Source organism: Pieris brassicae, chromosome 6 (genome assembly GCF_905147105.1).
Source record: "Pieris brassicae chromosome 6, ilPieBrab1.1, whole genome shotgun sequence".
Classification (NCBI taxonomy): domain Eukaryota; kingdom Metazoa; phylum Arthropoda; class Insecta; order Lepidoptera; family Pieridae; genus Pieris; species Pieris brassicae.
Genome location: NC_059670.1, coordinates 6,898,620 through 6,911,312, shown reverse-complemented (window position 1 = coordinate 6,911,312; position 12,693 = coordinate 6,898,620). Strand labels below are relative to the sequence as shown.

Sequence of the window (12,693 nt, the reverse complement as noted above, 5' to 3'; positions counted from 1 at the left end):
AATAACTTTCGCAGATATAGATTACAAAGCTTATACAGATTATATGAAATATTTTCTTTAATGCAATGTTTACAGAGCCTTTATAGAATTATAAAAATAATGACAAGGTAAGCAAATAAGGAGGTACTTTTAATAAAACCATATATCAGGTTTTAGTTTCACAGAACAATACCATAAGCAAAAATAATGAATTATTCTTAATTCTCTTTATTTTATGTAATTATCCTTGTTATTAAGCTCATTGTACAGTTAGAAATGTGTAAAGTGCGTTGTAACTGTATAAAATGCATATACCATATAACGGCGCAAATGACTGCCTGTAATAACTCTACTCCGTGAGAATATAACCCAAAAAAAATCCCCGAAATGGAAATCCCCGAATGAGCAAAATGTGCAAGATTTTAGAGATTTTAAGATAGAAACAAGTTTGGTGAAATATAATGAAAACTATTATTTAGATAATCTTTGTTGTAAACTGTTTTATATAATTATATGATTATTCATAAGCAATAATTTAAATCGAAATGTTGAGTTAAACTTTACATTGTTGTTAATGCATAGTAAACAAATTTACTCGGTAGAATGGATGGTATGCGAGGTATAATTTAGTTTTAATTCTTTTTTAGTATTTGCAACGTAAAATACGTCGGGTAAAGATACAATTTCAAGACCCATTAAAGGTTATTAAGGGAAATTACTTCGAGGTTACGATTCCTGAGTTTAATTTTCCTACATTTCCTGTTTATTGCTTTATCTTTAAACAAACTGTTTAAATATGCTAAAATCACTACACTGTGTGTAATTGCTTAAAACTCTTAAATCTATATCGTGTCTTGTATATTAGGAAACATTAGATTTGTATATTTTAGAAGTTAAAGCAAGACAACTGATTAAGACAACTACTGATGAACACCCACGTCGAAACACCCATTTTATCCACTCAATATTTCACGATAAAATCTCTCCGGACAATTTAATTTATCGTACATCTGCTAAATTACGGTTTCTGTGCTTGATTTATTATTTAATGCTGCTAATAATATTAACTATTAATTGCAAATGCCCGTTTCAGTAATACACAAATACAAAAAAGATTATCAAACATAAAATAATTGCCACCACATTATAGCATTATCAATTACTATAATAATTTATCGTGATTTATATGTCTTTTTACTTTCATTTTTAATGTATCATCTTTTCAGTTTAGTTTGTTTTTTTTTGTTCCTGTTTAGTTTATCTGAATAAATGTGTATAACATGTATTTTTGCACTACTTGCTATTGTTGTTTTGTTGCCTGGAAGAGACCGCTCAAAAGCAATAAGGCCGCCATTTGCCCTCCTTTTGATTTAATTATGTTAATTTTTTATTTTTTCTGTAGTGTAACGAAGTATTAATAAATAAAATAAATAAATACCTACAGTACAGTAATTTTCCGTTGGCTTTACAGATGAAAAGCATAGTTATCCTAAAATGTTGCATTACGGGTGTTTTTATCATATTTCCCGCTTGTTCATAAAAACTACATCAGTCTAATTGAACTCTTTTAAGTAAATTACTCTTCCGGCTCTTTTTGTTAAATTGTGTAAACACAAGTGCGCATGTTAGTCTAAATACTATGAAGAAAATAAACAAATGAGTACTTTAGTTAAAACGGAGCAATTAGACTGATTTAAATTATATAAATGGGCTATAAGTGTAGAAGCTCCTCATACACCTTACACGAGCAGCTGTTATAATGGCCAACCGCAAAAGTTCTCTCCTTAAAAGGGCCGCAATATAAATTAAGAGCAGTTATCCTTGGCTCGTGTAAAATGTATTACAGATATTCAGTTAAATCTTCGATTTACGTTATCGGGGCTGTCCCCAAAATTAAATTCGCAATTGATATTCATACACATACTAATATATATTGTTGTTTTATGTTTTTTTTATTATCTATTATAACCGTTGTCTTTGAGCTATATCCCGTTTAGTTTAGCAAAAAATCTTAGCACTAGTTGTCATGAGCAGTTGACCTCGTAGTGTTAACGTGCGGCTTCCTATCTTGGATCGTAGGATCGATCCCCGGCTGTGTACCGATAAACTTTCTATCTTTGTGCGCATTTAACACTCGCTCGTACGGTGGAGAAAACCAGCACGCCTAGGGTCGACAGTGTATGTCAAGCACAGAAGGTTCACCACCTACTTGCCTACTAGAAATATTGATTTAAAAATTTGTAACGCCACTGGTATTGTTGTCATCATCATCAATGGTACACCCTCTTATGGTCATTAGTATCCAAAAGTATCTTTCGTTATCGCAATCTATATCGTGATTCTTGCGTCCAACTTTGAATTCGAATATTGTTTTAAGGTCCTTGCTACTCCATCCCACCAACGCAGCCTCGGTCTACACTGTTTTCTTTTGTGTACAAACATATATTGTGGTTTTCTCTTGCCGCCAGGTTGTGACTTCAGTTAGAAGATAAACCTTTTTGGGTTCTGTCGTTCGCCATTTGGTACACATTGCCCAACCACTTGACCTGTTGCAATTTAGGACTAGCTCTAGTTATATGTTACATAATGTAATAAACATTCTTAATAATATTATGCATGAATATATATAAGCTCACCCACTAAGTTTACCTCAGGACAATGTTTTATGAAGATTTAATTCCTAGTTTTCTTATATGAGATACATTTTCCTTTTATTTATTTTTTTATTTTTGATATTGCAAACATTAATTTGTTATAATAATAAGTTTGCTTTTTATATTTAAAGTTATTTTATACTTCTCGCTTCTCACACAACGTGGTTTCAATGCTTTTATTTCGGGATATTCTAAAAATTAAACGATATCAAGCGATATATAAAATTGTTTTAAGTTTATGTAATTTATTAATAATTAATCTCATAAAGGTATATATAAAAAGTTCCATTTTGTTTATATAAATAAAAGTATATTTGTATTAAAAATACGTTTATTTAACACACCATCGCATTATAACCCATATTTATCCTTTCGACGATTTGAAAGAAAATTCAAAGCTTTTCTTTTATAACGTCATACCCGAAAACTTAAATAAACTTAAGTCTGTAATATCTGAAATTGTCCGTTTATTGTAAGTTAACACTTCAATGCTATGAGGTAAAAATATATGAACGAATATAATATTAGCAATAACTGCTGAGTTCTTCCTAATATTATATCCGTTCTTTTCGTTACTTAAACAAATAAAATGCCTGACGTGTCACAATGTGTCGTAAGCTGGTTAGTGGTAACATAACATTATGAAAACTTCGGATAATCTTATGATCTTTTAAAAGCCGACATCAGATCAGTCAAATCGGATGACGTTTGCAATAAGAAGATGGTAAATTATATGTCAGCGAAATTCACTTCATGATACAAATAGGACCAGTGTGGAGCTTGACAAGTATTAATAACAAAGGTCATGGTAAGTCCCTCGGTGAAAACGTATTCATCAAGGGGCCTAGTACTAGTGTATTATAAATCTATATGCACTATTATCTTTTCCATTTTGTATAGTATCCATAACACAAACTAAAGCAATACTTAAAACACGCAAATATTTATTCATGTATTGCTGATTATATTTCCCTAATTGCTTTTTTATTTAAATACACCATTACATGTTCAAAACAAAAAAATAGTTATACGACAATAATGGGTTAAATTAAAAACTTTCTTTTGGTTCATTTTAATATAAATAAAGGATACTCCCCGTGTATATTGCCCGTTACGAAACATTATAAGTTATATAAAAGACAAATTAGCATAAAATTTATAAAAGCATGAAAATTTACTTTTTTTATAGAATAACAGGCAAACTGGCCGAAGTCACCTGATGTTAAGTGATAAGCGGCGGGCACATGGACACAATGTCATTTACGAATTGGTACGATATTTTCTTGAAGGACCTTAACTCGAAATGGTTCGGAAATACTTTAGTGGGCAGCGGGTTCAAAATACTGCCTTAAAAAGCGCTCAGTTGTTTAACATACGTATACTGCTTCGCAGCACTGCAGGTATTAACCCGAACTTCTCCTCAAGCCGGTTCTGAAAGGGATTGGTCTTCGACGATTCTAACCGATGCATTGTAGCGAAATTTAAACATTACATTAAAATGTTTACTACGCAAGAATAACCCTTGTTAATGTATGAAAATTAAGTTTTATTTCAACTCGGTTTTGGAATTAGCACGTCCATTACACATCAAACATTTGAATAAAAAACATAAGCGGATTAGTTTGGTTAACGAATTATTACAAAAGGAATTCTGAAAGCTTTGAAATAATTTATACACCCGTATAAAGCTAACATAATGGGAAAAGTAATTACGAAAATTCTTGGGAAAACTGGTGTAATTGCGAATAGTAATTTCCGTTTGAAACTAATGTAGCTAGAACTAGAACTCCTGGTTCGTGTCCTCACAACTATTTCAAAGAAGATAAAGGTTAACGCGATTTGTAGTGAGACTAGACTATATATGTATACAGCACACGACTGCGTTTCAATTGACATTCAAACTATATGTTTTTTGTTTATTTGTGTTATAAATTAATTATGATACACACACATTATTACAAAAATAAATAATCTTTATATTATTTATTAGACTCTGGGCCTCAGATTTCTGTATCTGTTTCATGATAATTTGTTAATTTTATAGGCAAGTAAGTGAGCCTTCAGTGCCTAACGCACGCCGACAACTTTTTGGGACTAAGGCAAGCCGGTTTCCTCACGTTGTTTTCCTTCACCATTCGAGGGAATCTTAAATACACATATAAAGCAAGTCAATTGTACCACAGCCGGGGATCGAAACTACGACCTCAGTAATGAGATTCGCACGCTGAAGTCACTATGCCAACACTGTACCCATTAGTCGAATTATCGGCAATAATATTAGATACTCATTCTTCATTATTCATATTCCGGTTGGCCACAAAAATTGGTTAATAGTGTTCAAATGTATTCTTAAAATGTCATAAAGTTAAATTGCTCGTTAGGTTGCAAATCTTAAGAACTTAAGAATAATAACAAAAACGTGTTCTTATATTGTGTTTATGACTAGGCAGGCTTACAGCCAGTTATGAATAAATAATTAATCTTAAGTAAAGGACTTCACTATTTATATTTTAAAAACATTCTTCGTGTTATTAACAAGATACTGTCGCTATAAAGAAAAGTCGATAAAATTTATTCATGATTAAACGTCACCATGAATCCATATCTTGCAAAATCCAATTAGTATCGAAGTCCTGATTTGATGTTGATAGTAAAACTTTCCCTCTTTTTACTTCCGCCTGTAGAGAAAATATCGATTGCATTGTTGGAAGTTAGCTTAGTTTAAATGGTATTAGTTATTTCAGATCCTATATTTACAATACATTTGGTACTATGGATTATTATTGACGTATTTAATGTAATAGTTAACTGACAGGTCTGGGAAGACTGAGAGTTGAATAGGGTAGTAAGTTACAGTCGACTATTGATAATTGGAATAATAAAAAGCATTTAAATGCTTGTTATTTTAACTATAACTAAAATATTTTGTAAATAAGAGTTTTAAAATTTGTCATTTATTAATTATATACTACAACATACAAACAGTATTTACATTTTTTAACCTACATAGTAATAATAATAATATATAAATAGAAAATGAAAATAAATTAAAAGTTTGGTCCCTGGTCTAGCACACTATGGTAGACATTTAATTCTGGCATTTCCTCGCTGTATTGCGATACTTAATCGTTTAGAAAAGCTCCATTTAATACGCTATATTACAAGTTCTTAATTGAAATAATAAGTTTTTCCAGACTGATAAAAACCAGGGCGTGAGTGAGTTAAGGGCATCGTGATCTTACAATGCATAACTTGGTAATGATATTCCTGAAAGGCGGTAGGCCAAACATATTGTCCTGTAGTTGAACTAGCAGTCGTGATTTCTATCTAACTCTTCTTCTCTTCTCGAACTCAAAAGATTCAATATTCCTGCCAGATCTCTACGCTCGTACAGAACCTTTAACCTTCCGACTCCCAGAACCAACATAGGGTTCCGTGAGCCTCTTCACAGGATGTGTTCTACTTTTGATTCTACTACTAATATCGATCTTTTTTCGCACTCCTCTACTGCTTCATTTAAGAATAGGTTAAAACAACTATTCGAGTAGTAAACCTTGTATCTTTCTTCTTATTTTGGCTACTAGTATGTGTTTTGTTGTCGTTCTACCGATCTATAAACTTAGTACTGTCTACTTAAATATTTTGTTCTCTGTCATGTCACGTTTTGTTTTGCTTTATATCCTTTTTTTTTATCAGTGAAACTTTTTGTGGATATATCCAATGCTTTAATTCTTATGTTTATATTTCTTTTCTGACTTCTACTTATAGAGATGTATCTGTTTGTTTCCCAAATTAATAAATAAATAAAAAACCTTTAACGAGATGTCACATTTTTTGTCAATGATTTCCTAATGTTTCAAAATCATACAGCAGAAAATCCTTGCTCTCATAATCAAGGTACGAGAAACGCTAAGGCTATAATTAAATTGCAGTCCGCTACCTGAAGGATCAGTTTTCAGTTGACCGCTCTCTTTGCTACGTAATAAGCTGGAAGCTACGATTTGCATTAATCGCGTAGCTGCGCGTAGTATCGTAGCTAAACGGATATGGATGTTGCAGATATTAACTGGCTTGATTTATTATTGGTATTTGATTTTTTTAATACTTTAAAGATTAAACTGGTGATAAATTGTGGCAATATTATTGCTCATCTAATAAACTACCACGAACTAGCAATGCATATACTTCAATATGTTGTACGTATAAAATTCAATCAAAATCCCGTATTTGTGAAGAATACTAACGAAACAAATGTCATATACTTATCGCATTGTTCCTCGGAAAAGAACTGTTCTCGGCATTCGAACAATATGTGCTGCACGCGAATAACCAAAAACAATTCAATACGCGAAACTATACCGTTGATTCAAGTGCTTGCGAAAACTTTAAAATAACATAGTTTAATTTTGATAAACGGTAAAACTTGTCTATCTGAATATATCGTTCGGCATGTTATCTATTACTAGTAATATCTAACCGATATACATTCGTCGTTTAAAAACGGAGCCAAAGTTTATGAAGGATTTAAAAAAACACCAAGTGTTAAATCATATTGAATTGTCTTGCATAAGTAGCACCTTGACTGTAGGGAACGTCTATAATATGATATTATAAATCCTCTTTAGGATAAAGCATATAACATAGCGGTTCATGGATCTTTTACCAGCTAAAAAATTTAAATGTTTTCTATCGGAAAGTACCAGGCACTTGCCGGTCCAACACCAGATCAATGAAACAGACGTAGAAATAAACATGTCTTATTACATTTCGATGTCAAGTTACAACTATATACAGTATTGTATAGTTGAAAAATAATGTTTGAAATTCCGTTTGAAAAATGACCTTTGTAAATTCCACTATATTAGGAAATTATATTTAGCACCGAATTTCACGAGAAGTTTAAAATATAAATATAAAATAAAACATGTAAAATTATACGTAGATTTACTATTTAGAAACTGTCTGTGGGCAATTATTTCTTATAATGCAAATTGAATGTATTTAATTATGTCAAGGTGTATTAACCTACTTTTCTCAAGCGTCTGTAAGTTAAACGTTTTACATGAATACATTTTCAAAAAAAATGTTTTTATTGCTAAGATATAATTTTGTATCGGAGAAAACTACTCGACCGCAAAAGAGCCTCGAACCTACCAAATAAAGGTAACGTAGTCTATGCCGTTAAGTGAAACCATTATTTTTATTACTTACAAAAGCGACGCTTTTCTTGAGACCAATACCGAAATAGTAGTCTTACCTTATAAAAATCATATGCTTCCATAAAAATGATCAATGAAATGGACGCCGAAATAAGTCGCTCTTTTGTAGATGAGTTTTCAAACAACATTCTTTGGGGACAAAAATATCATTTTAAGTTAAGTTTTATGAAACAGACACCTCGCAAGTAACACATCCAGGCAATTTGATCTTAAACGGTAATATGTATGAAATTAAATGCCACTAATGTAAGTTTAACGCAATTACTTACTTGGTTGTGGCGAATGCTTTTTACTCGACATAGCGTCATTGAGGTTGATGACTATAAGACATGCATGGTGTTAGATGGTGCTTGGATGTTCTTGTATATGGCGACACTGAAAATAAAACATGTGATTAAATTTAAATGATCATTGAATAATGTATATTTTCTTAAACGTAATATACAGTTAATTGGTCAATGTGAAGTTGCTAAGTATAGAAAATGTAAAATGAGAATTTATTCACGTCTAGAATGCTACCAATGCCTACATGATAAAAACGATGTCCTGGTCATGTCCGCCGTAAGTGTAAAGTTGACCTGTGATTAAACTATCAAGGATTATGCTTATTCGAAACGAAATGATTAGCGTTAAAAGAGCTATAATGGTTGTATTACAAAATTCAGCTTAAGGCGATTACAGCCATTTCATCATCTATTTCGTGGCTGTGTATTATAATTACGTTCATTTTTAATCTATAACTTAGTAATACAATACAATAACCAAAATTACAAATATAAATAAGGTGACGGACCTCTGACAGTATGGAAAAACTGGTTAAAAAAGATTTGAGTCACGGGAGGAACAGGCCAAGGTATAACCAACAAACCACCAAAAATATTATATTTTTCAATACATTTGTATTGGTATTAATTACTAAAGCAACATACGTAAGAAGATATGGGCAACAAAAAGGAAATTACGTCATTAATGCCTCTCATTGCAATCTAAGCTTAAAAAAATACGTAATGTGTGCCTTTAAATCTTTGATGTGTTTATTCCAATTGAGATTTTTATCAATATCAACACCAAGATATATAATATACATACTTCTACGCGGTATGACAGTTACTAGTAAATCCACAATTTCACGTATAAATCCTGTATTTAATTCGTTTGTGAGCAAAAACGTCTGGGCCGTACTTCGGGGTTATATCGATCTCATTTGCCGGGTCTGGTAACATTGTTCAAATTTTTGTTGTTTAGATTTCGAATGGCAAGTAGGTACCTAAGATTATTAAAGTGTTATTAAAGTTTCATTTATAGTAAAAATTCAGAGAGATATTATTTTAAAATTAAAAAGGTATACTAACACCTGTGTACATGGTTGGACGTAATAAATTGCAGAGGTTTATCAGACTTTGATTATGTACCGTAAAGAAAATGTAAGCTTATCACAGCCCAATAGATAAACAGATGAATACTGATAATATGTAGTGATTTCAACTGCGAAACGTAGGACAATTAAACCTTTTAATCCCTCATTTCGCGCCAAATGCTCCGGGGCCTACAATATAAAACGCAGGACGCTTGAGGTTGATATATTTTATATTAATTTTCTTTACGAGAGAAGTTCTTTAAGTTTATTTAATTCCGTTTAATTTAAAAGAACCTTCTTTTGTGAAATTCTCTTGAAGTAATTATTATTGAAATTTAACCTTTACAATATTCTTTTAAATCTTTGTTAAACATTCACCAAAGGGTACAACAGACATCAATGTTCAAATAAATCTCTATGCGTGCAATTCTACATTTTTATCAATCTAGTATTTGTATGAAAAGCTTAAAAACCTGTATTTTCTATAGTGCAGCTAAGTAGGTTTTTAGGCTGTTCACAAGTAAACTATACGATCTAAAGAGATCAGATTAAGGCTTAGTCTAATCTGACTAACTAGACTAGCTCGGTAGTAACTGGAAAATATGTATATGTATTTTCTATTTGCGAATGTTGGCCAATAAATGTATGTATGTATTTGATTGTGTCTTTGTATTCATTATCACTTTTACCCAATTCTCACATATTAAACGTCATTAACGTTTTATATTGACACAGTTAACAACTGATAGGTTTTTATAATTAAACTTAATAGAATATCGATTGGTAAATCTGAATCTAAATCAAAACTAAATTTTGTGACATAATAAATTAAATAAATGTACGAGCCAAGGCTATACGTTCCGCTCACTCAGGCTTTCTTACTTTTATAAGCATGACGATGACTTTTCCTTTTGACCGTCCTGTAAAGTCCTTTCTATTATTTATTCCGCTTTTGCTTTTTCACAAATGCTAGTTGCTTATATTCTTTGCGCTATTGCCTGGGTATTTGCGAGCGTGAAATTGACTCATACAATAAATCTAATAGATTGATTGTAATATCATTAGAGTATAATTATTTTTTATATCTTTTTGATTATACAATACATAGAACTGCTTAAAATAAATAAGTGAAGTTATATGGTCATTATGTCAATCAGTCCAAACCAATTCAAACATGCTTCAAAGAAATACAATTCGCATAAATAGTTATGGAAAAAGTCTGCTAAGACCTTGTTAACGCAATCAAATTTGAATTCTACTCGTGAATGATAGTCGTCGCGACAGCTGTCAAATAAACACCACCTCTCTAAGGTCTTCGTATACAAGGCACATTACTATTGTGAGGTCTGTATTTGAAGTTTGTTTCATAATAAAAATAAATAATATTGCTAGCCAGCAAATTTCAATTATGTTAGTCTTAGCCTAGGCGCGTGTGCGATGTTGTTACTAAACGAGCTCATAAAATGAAATCCTTGTTCAAGACACCCAGCTTCTATGTTAGTTAAGTTAAGTTTCTATGTTAACCTCAGCGGGCATGACCCAGACACATTATTGACACAAATGTTTTCGTGTCTTTCAAACTAAATCTTATACAAAAAAGAGGTCAACGTTAAATTTGCATCAATTTATTGAAATATATGAATCGAACGAGTATATCTAAACATCAATATTTTGGGTCTGTATTCAGTATTGGTGTTATTTTTAAATAAGGTTAAACGTGTCATTTACACTTCGTTCGTTCTTCATTCGTTCACATGCATTAGTTATTCGACATCAAAATAGCTATATCAACTTATTAATTTTTTCATCGAGTCCATAAAGAGGGCTGCTGAGGACTTGTGAAGGTTCTTTTGTTGCGAAAAATAGTCGATTTTTTATTGATGAGAGAAATTACTTGCTGAATGAGTTAAGTGAATGAGTATCCATATCGAGACCGTCACTTGCCACTTCGATATTTAAATCCAAAAATATTTACCGTATATTTTAAAAACTGCAAACCTCCTTATTATTATATGTATAATCGTTATTTTACGATCTGTGCGCTATATATAACGCACGCTCACAGTTAAGAAAATATTTAATCACCAATTCTCTCCACAAATGTATTTGAAGGAATTTTTTCTAATCGATAAACATACTAATCTTATATTAAAATTGCAAGATGTTTGGTCGAAAATAGCAACCCCGAAAAAGGTACAACAATATATTTTAGTATTGTATACACGCTTACTCCATAGTGGCAATAAGGACCTCAAAAGTTATAATTTATAGTTTCGTGTGTAGAATATTTATGCGTTACAAAGTTGACAAGAATTTTGTGGGACTTGTTATCACGCAATGTCGTACTCGGAAAGCACTATTTGAAAATCGACATCTACCGCAATGCAAAAATACCCATTCCGCCCACGATGCCCGTAGTCTTCAATATTTTTGGAGTGTTTGTCAAAGTTCTTATTCCGGCAGTTTTATCAGAGTTCTAAGCACTAATAATAAAATATGCGACGTTTTTAAAAGGTTTGGTAAATTCTGTTTTTCTTAAATTATAGATCATTGTCTAAAATAATGCGTTATTCATATTATAAATAAAAGATAATTTGACTTAGAAATAGTATTATTTAATCAACACTTTAGATATAAACTTCGAGAGATCAGAAAATTGCCAATAATGGTTTGCGCTGGTATGATGGTATGAACAAATTAATATTCGAAACTTTTATAGAAAGTACTTGCATTTAATTAAATGTATAACAAACACTGTAAGCAACTATGTGTGTGTATTTTGCTTAGAACAAATATGAATCTCTCGAATTCTATTTCCGTCACTACAGGATTTCCTTCAAATATTTATTCGCTGCTTCAAACGTGTTTTACATAAAAAGAGGGAGGTATACTGTTCAGTCAAGTTATATGATAAAGTTGAAAACCTATATACAATTATAGTATATAAAATTCAAGGCATTCGTTAATTTTTTTATATTACAATATACATTTGTAACGTTTATAATTAATTACTCATATATTAAAACACTTGTACTAAATATTATTTAGAGTACCTACCTAACCCTATTTACATATGTTCGATGTCCTGGTGGATAGAAAAACTGTGTACAGTTTGTGTTTCCACCACACCAACTTCCTTTATATTAAGAACATTTATACAATTAAAAAAATCCGATGATCCACATAGTCAGATATAATAATCTTTATACTTAGTTTCAAATCGGTTTGGTATTTTTTGTATTCTTTTAAACAAACATCATCATCATAATCATCATCAACGGCTGCACAGACCTTTGTGGGCCTTTGCCTTCACAAGTATATTTCGTCATTGCATTCTATCTCGAGCTTCTTGCGTACTTCGAACACTTAACGAAGTCCTTAACAACACCAACTCAGCAACGCAAGCTCGGTCTACCGGGTTCTCTCTTGCCACCAGGTTGTGGGTTTAGTAAGGACCTTGGAGTTCTGTCGTCAGCCACAGATG

At 31.6% G+C, this 12,693-nt stretch overlaps 1 protein-coding gene across 2 annotated transcripts in view; it reads right to left on the bottom strand.

Annotated features, from left to right (window-relative positions):
• The window catches only part of LOC123711372 (multiple C2 and transmembrane domain-containing protein), a 73,358-nt gene that overhangs the window by 45,219 nt on the left and 15,446 nt on the right, over window positions 1–12,693 (bottom strand). For both annotated transcript variants that reach the window (XM_045663928.1, XM_045663929.1), the window contains exon 2: window positions 8,122–8,227. In XM_045663928.1, coding sequence (XP_045519884.1) covers window positions 8,122–8,152 — 31 coding nt within the window. In that variant the 5' untranslated portion in view covers window positions 8,153–8,227. The remainder of the gene's footprint in view (window positions 1–8,121; window positions 8,228–12,693) is intronic.